General features: G+C 37.8%; 1 protein-coding gene and 1 non-coding gene across 7 annotated transcripts in view; both read right to left on the bottom strand.

Annotated features, from left to right (window-relative positions):
• The window catches only part of LOC126003964 (neurexin-3-beta), a 1607127-nt gene extending 1584290 nt beyond the window's left edge, over nt 1-22837 (bottom strand). For all 6 annotated transcript variants that reach the window (XM_049770305.1, XM_049770308.1, XM_049770307.1 and 3 more), the window contains exon 1: nt 22789-22837. In XM_049770305.1, the coding sequence (XP_049626262.1) occupies nt 22789-22824 (36 nt within the window). In that variant the 5' untranslated portion in view covers nt 22825-22837. The remainder of the gene's footprint in view (nt 1-22788) is intronic.
• A 2321-nt stretch (nt 22838-25158) lies between these two features.
• Nucleotides 25159-25289, bottom strand: LOC126005246 (small nucleolar RNA SNORA51). The gene has a single exon (XR_007494414.1). It is a non-coding gene; the product is annotated as a small nucleolar RNA SNORA51 (small nucleolar RNA).
• Between the last annotated feature and the right edge of the window lie 579 nt (nt 25290-25868).

Genomic DNA, 25868 nt, shown 5'->3' with positions numbered 1-25868 from the left:
ATTATTAATGTTAATTATTATTGGTTATTAGTTATTATTAGTATTATTAGTTATTATTGGTCGGGCAGAATTTTGGAAATTGTTCTATTTAAATGCAAATATTTTTATTCAGGTGTAATTAGATTTTATTACTTAATATCTATTCTCATATTTCCCTTCCTGTTTGGGCTGAAATTTCTACTCTTTCTCAACTCTTTCACTTAATTATAGAATTTGGATGTGCAAGTTATTTCTAGGAGAACAGTAAAGTCCATTCGTCTGATTATAGTCATTCGTTCAGAGATGAAGAACATGCGACTCCTATTCATCCCAAAATTTTTGTTCAAATGCTGGAAACAAAGATTAAACTTTTAACTAATAGGAGCCGAAACAACTCACTCTAAAATGAGCCTTAACCATCTCAGGTTCAGAGAGGTAGACTGCCAAGAACAAAGCCAACACCAAGAAAGTGAAGCCAAAAGGGAGGAGATGGGGGCATTGGTCATGGGAAGGTTGCACTGGTGAAGAGCGAGGAGGGGGGAGGGTGTTCTTTAAATGGCTGAAACCCAACTACAATCATGTTTGTAATCACAGTACTTAAATAAGGATATTATTAAAAAATAATGAGTGAGGGGAGAAACTAGATCTTATCTGAGTTACTAGACTCTCAGGAACTGAGCCATTAAATCCCCTTTCTTGTTTAGGCAATTGAGTGCAAAGTTGTGGTTTTCGCAGCTGAACGTGTCCTAAGTGACATATCAGGTAAATCAATCATTCCCTGCTGGAAACAAAAATAATGTCTTACCAAAATTCTCCTCCAGGCTGGGCATATGTTAGGTTCTTTAAGCACCTTTCTTTCCATATCACCACCCCCACCCACCACCCACCACCAAAAACTGCTCTCCGATGAAGATTCTGGTTAAACAAACTGCCAAAGCACAGAAAAGTAACTTCCTTTGCTTCCTGCAACCTTAGTTCTCTAAACAATAACTCCAAATCATGTTAGGTTTTTATCTAGGGATTTATATAGCAGAAGCAAATTGTTCACTCTGTCCCCTCCCTCTGCTGCCTGCCCCCTCTCCTAGTCTCTACTCCCTCTTTCACTGCATTTAAAGCAGGTTGGAGGAGCTTTATTCTAATCCCAGGCCAATTTTCTCAGCTCTAGCTGAATCCCCCCACCCATGAAATAATTGCTGGCATTTAGGGAAAAACTCAATAGTAATCATAGACTTTCACACAAAGACACACACAAAAATGAGGCAGATAACATAGGAAACAGAAAAAAAAATATCCCAAGCACAGAATTATTCACAGTCTGACATCCATTCTAGAAGTACAGTGTATCCAACTATTCTCTACAATAGGAAAGATACAGTTTTAAAGGAAAGGAGGCACTTTGCAAATATCATCATTTTTATGCTTCCTGTTTCTAATACATAGAGTAAGAGAATATCTAAAGATTAAAGTAGGTTGCCATAATTTAACTATTCACCAGCCAGGCACAAATAATAAGTAGGCCTATTGGACATGAATACTCTTCATTATCTTAATGCAGGATTAAAATTATTTTTATCCAGGTGACTGCTTAAGTATAGTATAAGGGGAAGAAGATGCTGAAATGTTTTATTCAGAGATCAGAATAAAAGAAAATCTTTTGAATCATGCATTTGGCCCCCTTCCATCAACACCAGCTAAGATCCCAACTACACTTCTAGCTTTGGGCTTATGGATACAAGATCAAGTTTAAATTCCATCTATAAATTCCAAATATAAATTACAACCAAAATGTCTGTGTAATAAATAGGTTTATTTAGGTAAATGTGTTAGCTTAGGTAAATGTGAAGATCTTTTTTTTTTTAAATACGAAACACTAAATATTTTTAGTTGAGTCTAAAAAAAGATCTTCCGCTTTTGTTTTGGGCTTACTTTATTCCTTGGAATAAAGACACTGTCTCAACTTTGCCAGATCACAAGAATAACTTAGACCTACAGAATCTGCCATTCTTACACAGGAACTCAAGTCTTATTTCACAAGTTTCCTGGCTTATTCTGAAGAACTGAAGAAAAATTCAAGGATCTCTTTGTTTTTATCTAAAATAAAACACATGCCCAGGTATATTACAGGAAAAAAAAAAAGGATAAAGATCTTCTAAATCATAGAAACCATGTCAGTCATTTCTTTTTGTTTGTCTGAACAAAGGTGAGCTGAAGAAGACTAACAGGTATGACAGATGGTGATGCTAACTCACCCTTTCTTTGGGGGTTCACAATCAAATTACATTTTCCGACCTCCTTTGTTATCAAATAATATCATGCTACTCAAATGATATCATACTACTCTCAATCATAGTATACACAGCCCACACTACTTCTTGACCCTTTCAAGAGTCTTTAAAACTCATCTTCCAGTTGAATGCAGTACAATAAGCAAAAAAAAAAAAAAAATAGCCACAAAATGAAAAGAAGACAGGTACCTGCATAATTTTGTGAAACACAAGTCCCTCTTCCTCTTCCTCTACCCACTAATCTGCATTGAAAACTGGAATGTGAATGAAAAATATCTACAAGTATTAAATTTAGGGATTCAGGTATTGTTTGTTATAGCAGTTTGCTTTTCTAATACACACCACTGCTTCCCTAGGTCTCTCATCCTGTTCCCAGTCAACTCTCTGGACTTTAGGAACAAGTAAACAGACACAGATTGAGAAACAGGCTGCCACAGCAATGTCAGTAAAGTCTCTTGCCCCAGAAAATAACTCTCACATTCTAAATAGGATTTGGTATAGACAAAGCCAAAGAAAAAAGAAAAATGAATATCATTTGATCTTTTGAAATTCTTTATATAGATGTTTTTCTCCTACCATATTGTGAAATGCTTAATAACAAATAATTATTTTTTATTTATTTCATGTGTCCCTTGTGCTCAATACTTTTATAAATTTAGTTATTTTCAAAAGTGGAGAAATATATAATTTATTAAAATTATAGCCAGAGCCAGACATCCTGTTATGCATGTAATAAAAGCATTTATTCATTTACTTCTCAATTTTATCAAGAGTAAAACAATGTAGTATTTATAATACACTAGTGTTACATTATTAATATGCATTAGGATTATGATATAGTATTATATACTAATATTTCTGTTCTACAGGAGAAAAAAGTAAGGTTCAATAAAATTAACTAAAGTGATTAGTTATATGTAGATTAGCATAAATTAGCTTATGTAGAATATGATTCTGTTATTAGCTCAGTTAGTTTCATTATGTTAAACTTCTGTCTTTTTATTTTTGAAAACAATTACACAAATTTATAATTCTATATTCCTTTAATTAAATGAAGCCTCCTTCCTATATACTGTTCTCATTATTGTGTTGTCTGGGGGGGGGTCACAGACTTGTTTACAGTACACAGATCACATGTGTCACGCTAGGGATGTGAGTTGATCCTCTAGATTGAATTCACAGTTTTACACATGCCAGGCAGGAGTTTAACCACTAAATTGTGTCCCAGACCACATCAGATCAATACGTCATTAAAATGCTATGAGATAAAGCAGTACACACACAGAAAATTTATTCTAGGTAAAGGAAGAATTGAGAGAGAACCTTAAAAATCATCTTATACAAGATAAACCATCCTAAGCTAAAGAAAGTATTAACCTCACTTCTGAAAGGAAAACTGTCAAACTGGGCCAGTAGAAAAGCCTGCAAGCCAGAATGTAACCGCCTATCTCTGGGGATGAGAGTCTTGTCTCAGTCCACTAGATGGATAGAACCAAATATATATGTGTATATATAATGGCTTTATATATTTATATATATGATACCCTACTTAGAAAACCCTAAAGACTCTACCAAAAAGCTTCCAGAAACAATAGACTCATATAGCAAGGTGGCAGGCTACAAAATTAACACAAAAAATCAATGGCCTTTCTATACACCAATAGTAATAAGGAAGAAATGGACATTAAGAAAACAACACCATTCACAATAGTGCCACACAAACTCAAATATCTTGGAATCAACTTGACTAAAAATGCGAAGGACCTATACAAAGAAAACTATAAAACTCTGCTCCAAGAAATAAGAGAGGACACACAGAAATGGAAACACATACCCTGCTCATGGATTGGCAGGATTAATGTCATCAAAATGGCAATACTCCCCAAGGCATTATACAGATTTAATGCGATCCCTCTAAAGATACCCATGACATTCTTCAAAGAAGTGAATCAGGCACTTTTGAAATTCGTTTGGAACAATAAACACCCTAGAATAGCTAAAGCAATCATTGGGGAAAAGAATATGGGAGAAATTACTTTCCCCAACTTTAAACTTTACTACAAAGCAACAGTTATCAAAACAGCATGGTATTGGAATAAGGACAGGCCCTCAGATCAGTGGAATAGGCTTGAATACTCAGAGAATGTTCTCCAGATATACAATCACCTAATTTTTTATAAAGAAGCAAGAAATCCTAAATGGAGCAAAGAAAGCCTCTTCAACAAGTGGTGTTGGCACAACTGGCTAGCCACTAGCAAAAATTGAACTTAGACCCCCAGCTAACATCATGTACGAAGGTAAAATCCAAATGAATTAAAGACCTCGATATCAGACCCAAAACCATAAGATATATAGAACAACACATAGGCAAAAGACTCCAGGACATTGAGACTACAGGCATCTTCAAGGAGGAAACTGCACTCTCCAAGCAAGTGAAAGCAGAGATCAACAGATGGGAATATATTAAGCTGAGAAGCTTCTGACCTCAAAGGAAATAGGGCCCAGGATACAAGAGCCCCCCACTGAGTGGGAGAAATTATTCACCCAATACCCATCAGATAAGGGGCTAATCTCCGAAATATTCAAGGCACTGACAGAACTATTAGGTTGGCCAGAAAGGTTCTAGAGAATGCAAGAGAGAAAATGAGACTGGGAATCCTCAAATGTATATTTTCTCTATTATTTCTGGAGTGAAACCGACACATACATGAAGGGATCTAGAAATTTGACAAAAATCATTATTCTCCACAAATTACTTTAACCTTGATGAGATAGTGACCTTCATACTACCACTGGTTTGATAGCATTTGTTTCAACAGTTGCTGTTTTCACTATTAAACAGACACGAGGCACACAAAATAATATAACTAAATCATTCTTGTAAATATTTAATGACATTGCCTTTCTTTTTTGCCTTTTAACAAATCACTAGCAAAGCTGAACACATCGTAGAGAACACATTTATTTAATCTATCCTGGAAAAAAAAAAAGCTTAGTGCTCATACATTTTATCCATCTAGTTCTCCAAATGACTTTGACACTTGAGAGCCCTTGTGATCAGAACAGTCTGAAAGAAGGCAATTTTGCGACAATTTATTTATTTATTCTCTTGAGCCATACCCAGGGATATTCAGGGGTTATTTCTAGTTCTGCACTCAGAAATTATTCCTATTGTTGCTTAAGGGACCATATGGGATGCTTAGGGGACCATACAGGATCAAACCCAGATCAACTATGTGCAAGGCAAACACCCTATCCATTGTGCTATCATTCTGGTCCCACTTTTGCTATAATTTAAAAACTGATTTTATGTGTGACTCAACATAAAAGTTGCTTCATGGTTGGGCACCAAATAATCCATAAAAATCACTGCCAAAGCTGAAGGAGAAAACCCTATTTCAAAAAGAAAACAAAGAAATCATATTGACTAAAAAATTCTTACACTCGTATTTGAGGAGAAATAAAATTTCCTGCTTAATTGTAACATTTGTAAATTATTAACTATTTCTGGAGAAAGAATATGAAAAACCAGTTTGAAAGTCAACCCCAAGTGAAGTTTCTCTTGGGCATCCTATTCTCTTATAAACTGTCAACTGGGACAGTGAAAGATTAAAAAAATAATGTATAATCTCTTTTAAATCAACCTGAATCATCATCTTACCTCAGCTAAGACATAGCAGTCAGCAGGATGATTCCATCTGTGGCACAAAGCATTATAGAATACTAACAAGTCAAAGAAATTTATGGACAACTTCAAAATGTGACATTGCCTTAGTGATCAAGAAGTCAAGAAAATTAGGAGCATTAGAAATTTCTAATTAGAAAATTCCAAATTTTTTCTCACAGCATTATCCAGAATGGTCTCTGGTAAATGGATAATTGTAACAAATGCTTTTTTGTTTTGTTTTGTTTTGGGGCCACACCTCGTGATTCTCAGGGGTTACTCCTGGCTATGTGCTCAGAAATCACCCTGACTTGGGGGACCATATGGGACTCCAAGGTATCAAACAGCAGTCTGTCCTAGGTTAGCACATGCAAGGCAAATGCACTACCACCTGCGTCACCGCTCCATCTCTCCCCCTTTTGTTTGTTTGTTTGTTTGTTTTTTGTAAAACAAATGCCTTTAATACAGTGAAGATGGCTATGACATTTTAGAGGTATGTAGCAGGGGAAAGAAAATAACATTGAGAATCTTAAACGTTGGCCCAATCCTGACACACTACAAGTTATTATAATTTCAAAAACCATGACACTCATGCCTTCTCAGCATATTTTTGTTATTCACAAGATTACATGGAATGGACTAAAGGAATTATAAACTCCCTTTGAACTCTGAAATTACATGCTTCTAAGATTTAGAGAAGCAAATAAGAATTTTCTGAAAGTAATACTTCACTAAATCCTTTTGTTTTCTGCATGAAAAATAGTTTCATCAAATAATATAAAGAATTCCCATATTTTGGGGACACACACTCAAGAGCAAATACATGAATAAAAGACCTAAAGAAAAGATGGATCTTAACAGAACATAATTCTGTTCTTTGAGGGGTTTGTTGTTATTTTATTTTTATGGGACATTCTGAAAGTAGAGGCCACTAGTTTTCTCTTGCAATGGAAGAACCCACAGACCTTCTTGCTACTGAAAAGATAGTGAAAGAAGATTAGGGCTATTGGCTTTATGGAACTCTATTAAGAGTTATTAGAATCAGTGACTCATAGTATCCATACCACAAGTACTTAGTGAATTGTTTCCACAATGAGGCAGATAATGCTATAGGCACTAGATCCACCCTGGTAGATAGCACAAATATTGTCCCTGAATTTGTAGAGCTTATATTTGTTGCAAGTCAGCCCCTGAAGAGGTTGACTGATGGAGGAATGGAGGATGAGGTCTTTCCCCTCCAGCTCGGAGCACGCGTCTGCCACCCTGTCCAGCCGATGGTTCTGAGGTGAAACGGCGGATAAACAGCTCGCAGACAGTCAGGCTTGTGGAAATATTAGCTTTATTCGGTGGACAAGACTGAAGTCCAAAGACTCAGCATAAGTTCCAGCCAAAAGCCTCTCGCCTTCCACAGACCCTTGTTTTTAATCCCCCAGAATCAGGTACCATCCAATGGTGGGATCAGATACCACCCAATGGTGAAAGCAGAATCAGGTACCACCCTCGGATGGGGGCAGAATGCCAGGTCACACCCTAGGGTAGGGCACAATCACTGATCAGGGTAGGGTCAGTAATATAATAATCCCCTAAAATATTTACATACACAACAATATTTCCATGGTCTGCTGTTATGATGAAGAGGTTGGGAGAAAAAGGGGCTTCGGGTAATCTAGTCAATTAAATTGCTCATTTAAAATATTATCAACTTGAAGAGCCAATTAGATAGATAATGGAAATGGCTAAAGGCAGAGATAGTAAACCCAGGAAAGTGGGCACAGGAGAAGGAAATTTCTCTTGGACACCTCATCTGTGCTCAGCTAGGTGGCAGAAAAGCAGCAATTCTCAAAGGCATGGTCCAAGAACAAAGGAAAGTTAAAAGGATAAGAGCCCAGGGACTCTCAGCCTTGAGAAGCAGGTGACAGACTATAGAACAGGAGCCTCAGAGCAGGAAGAGCAGCATGGGGCAAGATGAATGATGCTGTACTCCAAAAAGGAGAGACTAGCTTGAGGATGAGAGAGAGAGAAGAGGAGAGAGAGAGAGAGAGAGAGAGAGAGAGAGAGAGAGAGAGAGAGAGAGAGAGAGAGAAATCCTAGACACCAGAGAGAGACCTAGAACTACTTAATTCAACTATACAAAGAAGACATTTTAATATCAAACACTTTGGGAACTTAGTATGCTAATTTTACATTCAAACTTCAAGGACCCATATGACAGTTTACATTTATTGTTAATATTTAGGAGAACTAACATTTCTTCATGTTAGATCCAAACTCTGGCATATGACTTCTTTGCGAATTTTCTCAATGGTTTCTCCCAACAACCCAATGAAACAAGTAGCATTATCACTTCCTTTTTTAACATAATGAGACTTAACAAGGCTATAGAGCTTGTAACTGTCAAGAGCCGATATCATTGCTTTAATCAGCCATGTTTTCTTCCCCAGATTCCTGGACTAGTTTTTGTGACATTTATCTCAGTGTATATTTTTTGTTCCACAGTGCTGACCTTGCATTATATATAATTTTAAATTCCACAGTGCTGAGCACTAGATTCATTCATCCCTAATGTTCTAGGCTCGATTGCCACATGGATTAGTGTAAAGCTGGGAGTCTCACACATAAACATTTTGGTCAAGTCTTTATAAATGCCCATTATTGGTCATTGGGGAAATGAGGAAGAGTATGGCTGGATCAGCAAACTACTCAAGGATCAGATTAATAGCCCTAGGTAAATGGTTTACTACAGATGGATCATTGGCAGCTACTTCATTCTGAACAGGCAGCACAAAAATAGGACACTATCTTCAGCCTTGCAGCAAGAAAGCCCACAAAATCCTTAGCTGAGCCATTGCTTTCTAAACAAAGTACAAGTGATTCTTTAGGAGGAATTTCTTTTATCTACATGCTCACTGTCGAGAAAAAAAAAAGAAGAAGAAAGCTACTGATGGTCAATTTAGAGTGATCAAATAAATGTGGAGAAATAACTCAGATGGCTGTAAACTTGCCCCAAATTTCAAAGCATTTGCCACAAAAGATAGTACAGTGGGTAGAGCATTTGCTTTGCATGTGACTGACCCAGGTTCAATCCCTGGCATGTAATATGGCTTCCCAAGCCTCTACAGGAGCAATCTTTTGAGCACAGAGCCAGGGGTAAGCCCTGAGCACCACCAAGTATAGCCCAAAAGCCAATAAATAAATAAATAAATAAATAAATAAATAAATAAATAAATAAATAAATAAAAGTACTCTTAAGTTTTCAAGTACTTTTTATATGTGCTGAGATCAGCTCTTCCAGAGATAAGCAAGCCATTATCAGAAGCGTTGTTTTACGCATGCTATATGGATGCCCATTTAAGTACTTAGGTATTACACCAGGCTGGAAGTGTTTTAACAAGACTAGTGTCTTTAAAACTGCAGTTGTTTTAACATCTGTGTTATGCATTTTACCAGGAAGCAGTAATTTCCCTATTGAAACTAACCCATCCAAAACACCATTCCAATCAAAACAGAAAATGTAGTTAAAAGGATTCTTGAGTGAAGCCAATCTAAAAGCTTCTTTTAAAAAAATCTAGAAGCATTATGGTTTAAAATATTACATCTGGTAGGAACTTTGTTACTCTCTAATCCAGTTTTTTAAATGAACACTAGTCTTAATTCTAGATATTCTCAACTAAAATATTAATTACAAAAAGGAATTTCACAACAAATAAATTTGGGCAACTTTGAAGCTATGTTTTTTTATTCTTTGAGAATCATAACTTTCCATAACAGACTGAGAAATCCAAGGTCAAAAACCTCTTTCTGTTTTAAATGTGTGTTTCTGAGAACTTATTTTTTTCCAATCCCTTTTCTTTTGTCTCCTTTGAAACAGTATTAGAATTTCTCAAAAATTTTTGAGAAGGAAACAATTGACTAAACACACTATTATATCAGATCAGATGCTGAAAGATAACAAAACTTTCCCCAGTTAACAAGCATTCATATTTGGAGAAGGGGGGTAATTTAAAATCAAGTTGTGCATTAAAGACACACAACATTTCCAATGTCTCTAATCCTAATGATTTAAACAATCAGCAAATGATTAGTAACTCATTGGGTTCATCGGCCTTCCAATGAACAACAAAATTCTCCAGTCATTCTAAATTTAATATGGGACTACAAAATTTACAATGATCAATTTCAAGTTTAGCGGCATCATCAAAAAATCAAAAAATGGAGAATGCGTGCTTTTGCAATGTGTGTTTGAAGCCATTTAGCAACTTGGGACAGCAACAAAAGAACAATTGACCATGGCAACACACCAAGTTTAAATATTGCAAGAAAATGGGTCAAGAGGTTTTTCTACCTTTCTTTGTTGTCTGGAACACATTTTTTGTTTCTATTTGGCAGAAGCACAATACACACACACACACACACACACACACACACACACATTTGAGGTTTGAGATTTATTTTTGGATAGTATCAAGCCAAAGTACTGACTGTCATTTCAATAATGGAGCTGCAGGCATTTGCAAGGCACAGTCATTAGCTTATCTTTAAGTAAATATTTTGATTGTCAGACAGCTCCTTGCAAACAAGGTTCTTTTCCAAATACAGTTCTGATACATCCAAGCCCACTTGCGCATCATTCATTTAATAATCTACGCCTGTGTGAAAATATAAAATTATCCCAAGGAAGCTGGGAGTGGGGAAAAAAAAAAGCACATTTGCAAGCTTTTTAATCTAAAAGGGCTCCTGAGCATGTGGGACCAATTCTCTTTCAGTTTTCTGGTCTTCACTGTGTTACATTACCATAAAGCTTAGGAAATGAGCTATTACACACATCATGCCCCCCAAACACTATCACTGAAAATCACACACTCACAAAACAGCATTAATTGTCAGAATTAGCAACCATTTAAAAGGCAGCTGTTCTTTCACTTTTAAATAGACACCACATTTCAGATCTCTCTGTATTAGCTGTTTGATCTTTTTCTCTAGACACACACACACACACACACACACACACACACTTCTTAGCAGATTTTTTTTCTCCTTTTAAAAATCCAAGAAAATATTGTGTTTATTAACCTGTGTTTCCCATCCCCAATATTTCTCATCATTATTTAAAATGCACTGGAAAGCTTCCAAACTGCAAAACCCTGTCACAGCTCCAGGTGAAAGGGCTTTGTATTGTGTGGTGAACAGGGGGAAAAAGAGCAGTTTCTCTTTAAGAGTCAACAGTAAATTAACTTGCCCAAAGAGTGAAATAATTAGCAGTTAGTAGCTTATTAAAAGGATGGCAAAGGCCAAGCTGCCATCTGGGATCTCCAGTTTCTTGTGATTGTTATTATGTTAAGACGCGCAACTTGCATTAGCTTTCATGTCACTGCGCCTAGCCTTAGTTTACATGTAAATTTTCATGAAAGATGTGGCACTTTTAAAATCAGACATCCATCAAAAAGTGTATTTGTCTGGTTCTATACAAAGCATATGGGCTTTTCTGCCTTTGCTCCTCTCATCACTGAAAGCTTTAGGAAAAATGGAGCAAAAAGACCAATAATATCAGGTAGGTGGTTTCTTTGTACAATGGGAAAACTACACATCACCAAAACCACAGCAAAGCTCTATCTGACTAGAGGGCATCACTTGTACCTCTACTGACATGCTGTGAAAACCAAGATACCTCCCCAAATAAAGTTAAGTCTTCTTAATGAAAAGTAAGGCAATCTAGATAGAGTCTGCTGCTTTGGACACAGATGTACTCGATTTGAGAAGAAATGGAATGAATAAATGTATTTGTTAACAATGAATGGTTAAGAGTGTAAGGGTCTGAGTCTAATTTCTAGCACTAATGAAAACAAACAACACTTATTCCCCCATAAAACAAACAAGCAAACAACAAACAAAATAAATAGTGAAGAACCATGAAGCTGGTCAGAGAGGTAGTGCATATATACGTCTCACAGACAGAAGGCTCTGGGTTTTGATCCCTGGCACCATGTCGCTCCAAGCACCACTGGGTGTGGCTATTGGAACTGTCACAACCGTAAGAGCAATAGCAACAAAAAAGGAAACTAGGGAGCCAGAACAGTAGGACATTTGCCTTGCAAGTTGCTTACCTGGGACAGACCTGGGTTCAATCCCTGGCATCCCATATTGTCCCCCGAGTCTGCCAGGAGTGATTTCTGAGCACAGAGCAAGGAGTAACACCTGAGCGCCACCACCAGGTGTGACTCAAAACCCCGCCCAAAAAAGTAGAAAGAAAAGGAAGGAAGGAAAGAAGGAAGGAAGGAAGGAAGGAAGGAAGGAAGGAAGGAAGGAAGGAAGGAAGGAAGGAAGGAAGGAAGGAAGGAAGGAGGGAAGGAGGGAAGGAGGGAAGGAGGGAGGGAGGGAGGGAGGGAAGGAGGGAAGGAGGGAGGGAGGGAAGGAGGGAAGGAGGGAGGGAGGGAGGGAAGGAGGGAGGGAAGGAAGGAGGGAGGGAGGGAGGGAAGGAAGGAAGGAGGGAGGGAGGGAGGGAAGGAAGGAAGGAGGGAGGAAACTAGGAAGTAGCACAGCAGAAATTTAACGAAATAATGGAAAATTATATACCTTTATATCTAAATGATATTTAACAATATTTAACAGGGACATACACTGGTTAGACTATGGGAGACCAGGCACTGAATGACAGATTGGAGACTATCAGGTTGGGGAGGGGAATAGGCTAGAGGTAAGGTAGGCTGGACTAGAGGTGGCACAGGGGATTGGGAAAGTTCTTGGGAACTTTGGTGCTAGTAAAGAGAGGCAACTATATATACCAATATCATGAATTTATTATTATGTTATGAATAAACATAATATAAACCATAATAATTAAATTTAAAAACATACCATGGTATATGCAAACCTGAGCACATAATCTTATGCATGAAGAGATTGAATATATGGCTTAGGAATAGAGCACCTGTCTGAGGACCTGGGATTGATACCTGCCCCCGAAGTGAGGAAAGTGAAAATGAACTTTCTCATCACGCTTCCATTAACCTTTGAATTTTTATTCAGCATGTCCTAAAGGTAATACAATATAATAAAAACTTGTCTTTATCTATAGATATCATCAAAATCAGGTTTAAGGTGTATACATAGAGTGACTACAGTAGAAAATTACATATTTTCTCAGATTAAACCATTCTCCTAAGCAAGCCTCTACCGGTAGACAAATAATCACATTTAAAAAGAAAATGTTTTGTGCTAAATGTACATATATAGAAAACATTGTGTGGAACCAGTAAATGCAAATTATCAGTTGAGGAGGAAGTAGACATGTTGCTTAGAAATCTGAGAAATATTTCCTTTAAGTACTGTCATTTGTGTTTAATTGAAACATCCCATTGATCCATTGTACATTTTACTAATGCATGTGCTGTTCACAATTATACATTTTCAAAAGCTTTCATGAGCCAAGGAGATGGATAAATGACTGGAATACATATTTTGCTATTGGAAGCCCAAGCCTGGATCACTGGCACTGCATTGCCCCCAAACATCACAGGGAGAGGACCACAAACATGAACCAATAGTAATCCTCAGGTTATCTCAGGTGTGACCCCGAACAAGCAAAACTTCAAGAAACACATTGTGTTCAAAAACACAATGGCCAATGGAAATTTCTATGCAAATAAATAAAAATAAATGGCCAAATTGAAAGAAATAGCCAAAAAAAAAAAAAAAGGTGGGGCCCAAAAATGGCCATAGAAAGTTACTTTTTTGATGGTTTTAGGGTCACACCTGGCAGCACTCAGGAGTTACTCCTGGCTCTGAGCTCAGAAATAGCTCCTGGCAGGCTCAGAGGACCATATGGGATGCCAGGGATTGAACCTGGGTCTGTCCCAGGTCTCCACATGCAAGGCAAAAGCTCTACCACTGTGCTATCACTTCAGCCTAAGAGAAATTTCTGCACAAATATAAAAAACCACTTTTTATATTTCTAGAGTCATTTTAAAGACATCACTGTCAAAAAAATTGCTAAAATCAGGCAATTTTATTTTTACATTTAAAATAAATCTATTTCCCCCTGCAGTTTACCAAACATTAGAAGAAGAAAAATCATGGAAAACATACTTCTTTAAAAGTCAAAGTGATTTTATTCATTGTCAAGAGGACAAATTATTGGTGGGTGAGTAACAAAAGGAGCAATAGATGGAAATGTAGTATTGCCTCTTTTTTATTATAATTAGATATTTATAGCGCACAGATGAGTTTATTTTCATAATTACTAGCTGGCACTGCACATACCGATTTGCATAAATTTAGTTGGCTATCAGTGCAGTAACTTATTGCAGGGTTTCTTGGGTCTTAGCAGGGACAAGAGTGGGTTCAAATCCTCTTTCTTAATGTTATTGCCAGTAAAATACAATCGATGCAAAATTATGTTCAAGTTTATATAGCTTTATTGTGTCTAATTTGGCTAGTGTTGATTAGTTCAGAATGAGGGAGTCAATAATCAAATCTACATAAAAATATAAATTTATTTTTGAAATGGGGTAAGGGACTCAAAAAGGAAAAAATAAATATCTTGTGTGTAGGGTATATATATACATATACAAACACACACATATATACACACAATTTATACCACAAAAGATTCTAAATTTGAAAACTTATAGAAGATATTATGATATATGAAGTTCAGTTAATAATTTTTCTTTTTTTGTTTGGGGACCACTCTTGGAAATGCTCAGATGTTACTCCTGGCTCTACACTCAGTAGTTACTCCTGGTGGACTTGGGGGACCATATAGAATGTTGGGATTCAAACCCTGGTTGACCACAAGCGAGGCATGTGCTCTACTCTCCATACTAAATTTTCTAACCTAATAAAGAATTTTCTAGACCTAAAATAGGAAAGGAATAACACGCCTTACAGTTCTTCTTACTTTAAAACTCTTGTCTTCAAGCTGAAGCGATAGCACAATGGGTAAGGTGTTTGCCTCACATGTGGCTAACCTGGGTTTGATCCCAGCATTTCATATAATCCCCAGAGCCTGCCAGAACTTCTGAACACAGAGCTAGGTGCTCACACCCTGAGCACCTTTGGTTGTGGCCCCAAAACAAAACAACAAAAAATAAACCTCTTGACAGTTTTGACAGAGTATGAAGACCTCTATTCCTCATCTATACATAATCTCAGTGTAAGTATACATGTAATTAGTTTATATATACACATGTATTTCCTTATATATACATATGTGGCAGAGGGTGGGCGACCTCTCTTTCATATAGAAAAATATACAGACAAATTCATATGGAGCAAATTCTCCAAATCTTCGTCTTATATATAAACTCAACTCTGCAAAGCTTCACTGAGCACATGGGTCAGGCTCCTGAGGAATATAAGAGTTTCTAATGCCCTGTGGATATAGAGAAAATGAATCAATTCTGTCTCTCACTAACATACAACCAAAGGTGAAACACATGTGTTTCATGAATCATATCATCTGTGTGTTCATATATACAGGAACAAATGTGATAGTAATTAAAATAGTAATTAAATACTGCATATAGTAAATAATAGTAATAGTATAGAAATAGTAATAGAAATAGTAATTAAAAACTGCATCTGGGGGCCGGAGAGATAGCATGGAGGTAAGGCGTTTGCCTTTCATGCAGGAGGTCATCGGTTCAAATCCCGGCATCCCATATGGTCCCCCGTGCCTGCCAGGAGCAATTTCTGAGCCTGGAGCCAGGAATAACCCCTGAGCTCTGCTGGGTGTGACCCAAAAACCACACCAAAAAAAAAAAAACTGCATCTGGATAATTCTGAGGGTATTAGCCAGATACAGGATATTGTACATCAACCATCAGCTGGAGCCCAGCAGAAGTTATTGCCCTTCCCACTTCTTCCATAGGCTCTATTGATTGACCTAGGAGTCAATCCTCTTACTACAAAATCTATTTCTTGCTACCTACTTCTAACTCCAAGTTCAGTTTCATAAGAAAATATTTAATAACCCAATGAAGGGTGGGAAATTCCAAAATTGACAAGAAAAGAACATGGAGTCCAAAATAAACACTAAATGCTTTTTTTTTTTTTGGTTTTTGGGCCACACCCATTGACGCTCAGGGGTTACTCCTGGCTATGCGCTCAGAAGTTGCTCCTGGCTTGGGGGACCATATGGGACACCGGGGGATCGAACCGTGGTCCGTCCAAGGCTAGCGCAGGCAAGGCAGGCACTTTACCTCTTGCGCCACTGCCCGGCCCCACTAAATGCTTTTTTAAAGAACTTATCAAAGTTCTTTAACTATGGATAATAGTTCACTATGGATGGTTGTTGAATTCTTTTAGTGCTTTAAGCTCAATACAATGCAATTGTCTCCTAAATGTGTTGGTAATCATGAGAGATGAAATTTCCTAGTCAGTTTTACTGATTTAGTTTCAGAATTCTTTCCACTGTATGTTTACTGCTTCATCACTCAGCTTTAATAGAATGAGAAAAATCTAAGCATTTTTTCACTTAGGAGTGACTATGACTGTAGGGATCTTTTCCTCTTTTATTTTGATGTAATTTGTGACCATTCTCATCTGTCACTTGTATACACAGGGCCAAGGGAAGGCTTAGTTGAAGAGGGAACCAAAATTAGAATATCTGGCTAATTCCAAGGCCCACTGTGGTTGCATCTTTGCTCAGTTGGTTGGAGGAATGTGTAGTGATATAGGGTTCAGGTTAATGGATAAAGTACTGAGTTAAGTTCAGCATGCGTAAAAGAAGACAGACTTTTTCTCTTAAAGTGAGACCGAACTAACACACAAGTGAGTCTGGGGTGAGGTAGTTTGACATAGGTACTTTCTCATGGAAGTAGAGCCCAGAGGTCAGAGAAGGCATAGACCTTCTTAGAAGATAAAGAGGAGAGGGATGAACTTTAGACTTTAAAGAGGATCACTGAGCTTTAGCAAAAGACAGGAGAGCTTACTTGTATCCAGCAGATTACTGACTTTATGTGGAAAGAGCATGATATTATAGAAAACAAAGCTGACAGGGCACAGTGACAGTTGTGCAATAAGTATCCATTAAAATCTTTTAAACAGATATGCTACATAATTCCATATTATTTAAATCTGGTTTTGTTTTTATAAAATGGAAATGACTGATAGAGAGTGAAGGATTAGAGTGTAGATTTCTTTATACATGTAACTATGCTAAATACATCTGGACATCCACTAAAGAATGTTTGTCTTCCATGTATTTGCAGTCTTGTGTGGGAGAATGGTACCATTCCTCTCCACACACATTCACACACATATACACACACTAAAGCTTCAATATAAACTACTACAGAGATACCTAGAGGGAAAACACTTCACAAGGATAAATCAACTAGTAAATGAAGTCCATGTATAATTCTATTGGGAAAAGCAAAGGAGAAAAGGGAGTTGTGAAGACAAGTATGAAATAAGTAAATTCAAGCAATAAGAAAAGGCCTGATGGATTATCTAATATCTTCTATGGTAGAAATTCTGTATCTAAAACTGAAAGACGAGAATATAAATAGGGCCACTTTGAGTATGAATCCATTAATGCAGCACTCCAAGTAGCAGAGTCTTTAGTTACTAGATAGATTAGAGGGGGAATTGAGAGGAGAACTAATCAGAGCAGGGCAACAATCTAAGAAAAGCTACCTGGACCTTGAACTAAGAAATCAAAAGATAATCTGCTACAAATCTCAGTAAACTCTCAATGGGTCACTTGAGTATAGAAAGTTTAGAAGGGATGAAGTTGGAAATCAATTCAAAGCTCATGTGGTAAGGATGATGGGCAGCATTGGTGAAAATAAGGAAGCTATTTAGAGGCCAGATGGCAAAAAGGGATGACTTTGGACACAGGGAGTACTGGTACTGATGAGACACTTATATGGACATGAGTTAACTGCATGCAAAGTGGAAAGTTGAGCTTGAGGTAGAAAGAACTAGAAACTATGGTACCATCTTTTTTTGTGCCCTGACCTAATCGTTTGATCCTGAGCCTTGTGCTGTTCTACTTATCCATAAAGCAAGATAGTATATTATTAACCCCCATGGCACAGTTGTTAATATTAAGTGTAAAAGGCATTTAAAGCATGGGACACATTGGCTGGCATGCAGGAAATGTTCAGTGTGAGCAGCCAGCCAGAGAAAAAAATAAGATGCCCATATGCAAGAACAAAAGTCACAAATTATGGAATATTTGAAGAGATTGGAGTGACAGTAGGAGAAAAGGGATGCAGAATAGAGAGGGGCACCGAGTCTCATGTTTCCTCACAGAAGCCCAATGAGTCCAAAGACAGGCGTCACTATGCCACAAACCTGAGAATCCAGGGGTCAATATTCGGTGTCTGTTAGACTACACTTCATTTTACCTAAAACAAATATCGTCCCTTGTTTCTTTCTTTCTATTTGTTTACAACTTGGTTTCACCCAAAACAAAGATTGTTTTACACATAAACCTGGTTAGGACAGCCTCAGAATAGCCTGAGCTATCTACTCTCACTATGTCCTTACTGCCCCACCTGGGGGTGGTTTCCGTACTCAATGAAACAGTTGTGACAGGAAGCCTGGGGGAGATATGAGGTAGAAGATTGCCAGACTATCCATGTTTCACCTTCAGCTTGGTTTGGATTATTTCATGCATGACCCTGATTCAGACTCATTCACCTAGGATTGTAGATATGGTGTGTGGGGTGATTTTATAGTTATCTGTTTATAAGGGGTGGACTGAGCCTCTGATTTAGAAAAAATGGGCAGGGAAGTGAAGAAACCAGGCAGTAAAATTCTTTGAATCATCATTCTTCTGCTCCTTTCCTAGCTCCTTTCCAAAAGTCCCAACTTTCTATTGGGATCAGTGCTCCTCAAGCCAGATTTCTGAGCATGTCCCCTCTTCTGATTAGCACAAAAGGAATAAACTATCAACCCATCCCAAGGGAAATGACTGAACAGCTCCCATACACTTTGGGGAAGATTTATTTTGAGTCAATCCCTGCAGACAGGGTTTAGGGGGATATTCCTGGGTCTGTGCTCAAAAGTGATTGATATCTAGCAATGCTCAGGGATCATAGTGCTGAGGATCTAAACTGGGAATTTGGTGGGATGCAAAGCAAGCCCCGTAGCCTCGTGTTATTTCCCTGACACCCCCAGTCTCTTTTGATAATCCAGAGAAGCCTGAAACTCAAATGAGAGATGGCTAGTTTACCAACAGATATCAAGTCAGCATTTTAATAACTTTTAGTTCCTTCACTCTTCCCCATTTTCATATCACATTGACATTTTTTACTTCTATTATTTACCCATCTTTGCAGGAAGCAACTGGCATATAGTTTCACATAAACAGGGGCTAGAGAGATAGGAGGGAGAAATATCTTTGCAGGAAACAACTGGCATATAGTTTCACAGGAATAGGTTTGAGAGGTAATAGGGAATATGTGAGAACTGGATACAGATACATATTTATAATTTATCAATTAGCCTCTCCCTTTGCTCCTGAACAGCTAATCCAATTTGAGCTGGTGAGCCAAGTTCTTCAGGCTCATGTTTCTGACAGTTTTGATTAGGAATGGATGAGTGAGCTGTGCTACCCAGAGGTGTGAAGTGCCAAAAGGCATGGCAGAGCAGTGAAGCAAGCCTGCCCATCGGCACAGCCTACCTTTCAAAAGGTTGCCTTTGTAAGTTTAAGTCCAGAATTATATTATTGCCTCCACTTTCTCCTCTACATGCAATGTGTTTTTAACCCTTTACTGGTCCATACCCTGGTTTTCTACAAAACCCTCATAATTACCATGCTTAATTAGCCCAACATCCACAATCAGAAAATAGAACATACATGATAAAGGAGTAATACATGAATATCTCTCCAATTTACATGAAATCTGACCAAGTAATTCACCATTTCTCTTTCTCATGGATGTTCTCCCAAGAGTCAGTTACCCAAAAGAACTAGAAACATTATACCTCATTTCTTGTCTCTTTTGTGTGCCCCCAACATATTTCTTTACAGGGAATCTAGAACAACCAACATTGATGTGAAACATATCTCTACTACCATAAGTTTAAAGAATATCTGAATCTAGCATTTCTGTGAGAAAAAAACATAGCTCACACATACCAGGAATGTGGCATACCCAAGGTTTGGAAAGTCAACTTCGAACCATCCCTAGCACCCAGGTCCAAGGTATATTGAAGGGAAATGGTAACATGGACTTTTATTTATTTATTTTTCATCATCTGTAAAAGCACTATTATAAGCTAGACCACTGTAATTTAGTCACCAAAATCAACAATTTGCTTTGGATACATGAATGTTTCAAGAAGCAGAATCATAGACAATAGATAACAAAAAAGGATCTCTACCTTTACTTCTACCTACAGAAATGAAGAGGAAGGTCCAGTTAAGTGAAGGAAGCATGGTGTCCACCGTGGAAGTGGTGAGAGAGAAAGAGAGAGCAGGGAAAACATAACATCAGCACATTACAGACACACAAAGAAATATAACACAAATAACAAAACCTACAAGTAAAGGCAATAGCTTGAGAAGGCAGCACAAAACAAATGCACATATTACATTAAACACATGATCAACAACATGAGCAATGAGGCTGTTTGCATCAGCTTATATTTAAGCTCCCCCTCATTCATTTATTTGTCTCAGTTCCATCCTTTGAAACATGACTTCTGCATGCAAAAGCACTGCATAACCACATATAGGTAAAGTTGCAGGCACTTACCCAGGCTGGAGTAGATCAGGGAAAGTCTGAGAGAAGTTTATTTCTCTTATATTTCCCCAGTATTAGAGCCAGTAGGCCCAAGGGATTAACTCATGTAAGAGTGATAAAGACACACAACATATACAGGTACTTCCACACATATTTACAGGCATAAAAACATCCTGGAAATTCAGTGGTAACCAAACAATATTTTCTTTATGTTGAAGGAAGAAATCAGAAAAGAAATATTTATTGATGGGGGACAGAGAACTGTTTAGTAAGTAATAACATGGCTAAACACAGACAGGAAGGTAGGAAATGGAAAAGAATGAGAGGAGGAATAAAGTCAAAGGCCCATCTAAAGAACAGACTCAACTGTATATTGTAACATAATCTTAGTTCTGATCATCCAGAAGAATTGTGCATCTTTTCTTGAAATGTTTCTAGAGTAAATCCTTGACTTTCAAGAATTTGAAAGACATATGTATGTCATTCTTCCATTATTCAAAGACCCCTTTTCTAGAATATATGTAACTCTCCCAGATCTAGTACAAATATATGTGGGTGTATCTTAATGTGACTCATGTACATGTCAATGCTGGATGCCCAAGAAAAACTAAGAGAGGATGTAAGAAATGGGTACCTCATAGGTCATCCTTTCAAAATAGATGATAGAATTTAAGTCCCCAAATTACCTATGCTGTATTTATTGGTCTGAAATACACAAGTCAAAACTAAAGAACTCCCCACCAGTTTATCCAATAAACTTGGACACTGAGCGAGGACATGAGTCATATGGTATCTTCCAAAGCTTTATCATGACTCTAATTTCTGACCTCCAGCATAGTTTTTAACCATTTTTTTTCATACTGGAATATATTTTAATTGAAATTTTCTGAGTCTACATTGTGGATCTTGACTGAGGCCCAGGAGAATAAACTAGAAGAACATGCTTCTTCCTTACTTATCTGATCTAAACTGGACCTTCAAATGCCTATCTCTCTTGCTACCCAGGCACCAAGAACTCTTAGCTCTAGGCTGAGCCTTGATCTAATTGTTCTTCCCTTTAGGGCAACATGATCTGATGGATGCCATTTAAATGATACCCTTAGAACACTGAAGGGGAAGGTCCTTCAATGTTGCCCCCAGCCTCATCAAAGGGTTAAGAAAAGCAGGAGAATGTAGAAGTGCCTGCCCCCTCCTTTCCTTCAGTCCTCTAAAAAAAGGCACTGAACCCCTTGTGTATTTTGAAAGGAAAAAAGACAAGAGAAATTAGAGGACAGTCTTTTTGTGTGAGGGCAAGGCAGGTAGGCCAATTTTGCAATCTTCCCAAGCCTCAAAAGAAACATAATAGTAGCAATTGAACAGTGAAGGAAAAGACAATTTTAAATAGGCTCAGTTCTCAAATCCTGATTTAGGCTGATAATGTGGAAAATTTTTATTTAGGAGAAAAAGGCTTCCTTCACAGCCCACCCTGTGCTTAGCTGAGCTGAATTTCCTGCACAGCTCATTCTCCGCATATTTGAATATTTTAGTTTGCAGATGCTGAATTTACAGATCTTTATATGCAGTTTTCTTTAGGGCATATAAGGAGTGAGAATCCTACCATGAGGATATTAGCATGTTCTTGCAGTGGTTTATGCTTTATATCAAACTGCACACAGGGAGCCCCTAGCCCCAAGGCTTCCTTTGACTGGTGGGACTAAAAGTTGCAAGGGGCAGTGGGATGGAGGGATGAGGGAATGCAAACCTTTACTCATAGTGACATTCAAGAAGTCCAGTGTCTATCCCCCACCTGGGGCCCCAGCATGGGGCCTGGGGAGGAGCAGGAGGAAGTTAACCGCTTGGTTGCTCTGAAATTAGCTTCATTCACCCCCATTATCGACGGCGTCATGCCTTGTTTCATGCTTCTCTCTCGGAGGCAGCCCAGCAGGGCCACAGCCCGGAATGACAAATGGTAGTGCAGAATGAAGAAGCCAAAGTGATGGGGTGAGGGGTGAGCAACCATGATGCATCAGGGAAAATGCCCTCCCTCTTCACCGTCGGGTGGTCCGACAGCCAGACTGGCCCCAGCAGGAGGGACAGGCAGCAAATGGCCTGCCAGTGACCATGAGGCTCTGATCGACCAGCCAGAGGCATGAAGGCAAGCAATTTCAGGCAGCTGCAATACCACAGGCACGTAACACCTACCTTGTTCACTCATCATGAGATGGGAGAGGCCTTGAGGAAGAAAAAGAGGGGAGAAGGGAGAGAGGGGAGGGAAGGAGAAGAGAAAAAGAAAGAAGACAAAGTTAGAATGCCACACGGAATGCAACAATCTTGTTTTAATTCTTGTGTGGATTGATTAGTAGGGGCACACAAGTACTAAGAAGCATGCAACATGCACTGCCTGTCTACTGACAGGGCAGAGATTAGAATCTGTTGGAGGGACAATCTTCCGTTTGCTAAAAGGCAAAGATCTCTAAGATCTCATCCTGAGAGCCTTCCATTCACCACTGGTCTATGCAGTTTGATTGAGGTACTTCCATGGAAGGGCTAGATCCCTTGGGGATGAAATAGGGTGCAGGTAAAATAGGTTTCTTTCTTTTTAATGGTTTTTCATAAAAATACCTGGTCATTGGTGAAAAGCTAAAATTTCAAGAAAGAAAATTCCCCACATACACACACCAGAGATGACCATTGAACTTTTGTTTCCAAGATACCATAGTATTTTCAACCAATATCTAATCATTGAACACTCCAGGTGAATTTTTACCTATAAGAATCACCTAGAAAATCTGAAACTGCTTCCTCTCCACCTGTACCTTAGCCCAGTGATCGTTACATCTCTACCCTTCACTGCATCACCAACTTTTTCTAGAAATGTCTTCTTTTAATTAGGGTTCTCTACTTTTGCATTGAAAGGTTTAAAACTCTACACAATGCCCCCGTAAATAAATAAAAACTCTAGTTGTATAATATGAAGCCAAGCAAAGCTTTAAGAGCAAATTATTTTGAGTGGAGAATATGGTCTGATATTCTATCAATTGAAAATATTTCCAGGCAGTAAACAATAGTACCTGTTGTTTGCTCCTATAGTGTTTGATTGATATAACCTAGAGCACCTAGACAGACTTTACTCAGAGTGAAATTTAGGGATATGAGGAATTAATTTAAAAAATATATAGGATGAAAATATATAAATGTTTTTATAGATTACTAGATATTTGAATAAGTAATCAAAGGAGAGACATGAGTAAACTGACTTTTCAAAGATCAACTGTATATTAAATGCATATCAAGATGTGGAACCTACTTCTTAAACAAATTTTATTAAAATATTGTCATATATTAAATACACAGTTCTGGCATTTATCATGGTCTACTATTAATACTCATGGAGAGTATAGGAATAGAATCATGCCCAAGGAAAATTGTTTTCATATTTTGTTTTGTTTAAAAATATTAACAACCCTTGGGGCTGAAGCGAGAGAGCAGTGGTAGGATGTTTGCCTTGCACACAGCTGACCCAGGACAGACCTGGGTTTGATTCCCAGCATCCCATATGGTCCCTGAACCAGGAGCAATTTCTGAGCATGTAGCCAGGTATAATCCTGAGTATCACCGGGTGTGGCATAAAAATCAATATATACAATGTATAATATAATAATATATATTTGGCTAAAAGAAAATTTTGCAGAATTGTTTTATTCCTAAAAAGCTTGATGTCTCCAAATGATAGCCAGAGAATCAATGAGGAAACAATTGATGAGGTTTATAGAAAGGTGAAGAAGATAAGAAGAGTAGTGTTCTAGATGTGGAGAGAAAGGAACTCTTATCCACTGCTGGTGGGAATGCCATCTAGTTCAACCTTTCTGGAAAGCGATATGGAGATTCCTCCAAAAACTAGAAATTGAGCTCCCATACAATCCAGTTATACCACTTCTAGGAATATACCCTAGGAACACAAAAATACAATACAAAAATCCCTTCCTTACACCTATATTCATTGCAGCACTATTTACCATAGCAAGACTCTGGAAACAAGATACCCTTCAACAGATTAATGCTAAAGAAACTGTGGTACATGTACACAATGGAATATTATGCAGCCACCAGGAGAGATGAAGTCATGAAATTTTCGTATACATGGATGTACATGGAATCTATTATGCTGAGTGAAATAAGTCAGAGAGAGAGAGAGAGAAAGATGCAGAATGGTCTCACTCATTATGGGTTTTAATAAAAATGAAAGACATTCTTGCAATAATTTTCAGAGACAAAAGAGAGGAGGGCTGGAAGTTACAGCACACTTCATGAACCTCACCACAAAGAGTGATGAGTTTAGTTAGAGAAATAACTGCATAACAAACTATCCTAACAATGAGAATGTATGAGGGAAATAGGAAGCCTTTCTAGAGTACAGGTGGGAGTGGAGTGAGAGGAAGGACATTTGGGACATTGGTGGTAGGTGTGTTGCACTGGGGATGGGGGGGGGTGTCCTCTTATATGACTGAGACCCAACCACAATCATGTTTGTAAACAAGGTATTTATTTCTTTTTTTGTCCCCCAACTCACAATACTGACCAGGCAAAGGGCATGTACTGAGGTGTATATGGGGTGCATTTACTGTACCTCCTCTTTCTATACAGTCAGTGTAAAGAACACAGCCTGTTGTGACCAAGGTGTTTAAATAAAATAGTATTTAAAAAAAAGAGTAGTGCTCTCAGTATGAGGGTGATCATGGTTAATAAATAAAAAAGAAAAATCAAGGAGATACCTAAGAGTATAATATGTAGTTGAAAAAGAAAGTCTCTAAGAGCATTTTAGGCATCATAACCATACACACAAATACACACACACACACACACACACACACCAGAGTTATGAGATCAAATAGATGTGTTAGCTTAATATACTGTTAATTATTTCCTAGTACTTAAGTGTAGTAAATCAGTGTGTTGTGCCCAATAATAAATATATGAGGAAAATGAAAAGTTAAAAAAATATTGAAAGGAGAGACATTTCATACCAATGGTGAAAAATGTTTGACATCTGGACTTGGATGAGTAAAAGACAGGTAGAAAAGTCTGCACCATGAATGGAACAGGAATAAATCTTAAATGAAGTTAGTCAGAAGGACAAACATAATCTATATAGATTATAGAACAATTGGACAAGGAAATGCAATGTTTTAAAGATAGGAATGCCTAGATCACCCTTGGTCACAGAAGATATGGAGAATAAGGACAGAAGGGAAAACAATAAAG

This window comes from Suncus etruscus, chromosome 3, assembly GCF_024139225.1.
Source record: "Suncus etruscus isolate mSunEtr1 chromosome 3, mSunEtr1.pri.cur, whole genome shotgun sequence".
Taxonomy (NCBI): Eukaryota; Metazoa; Chordata; class Mammalia; order Eulipotyphla; family Soricidae; genus Suncus; species Suncus etruscus.
This window is presented reverse-complemented; position numbering and strand designations above follow the sequence as displayed.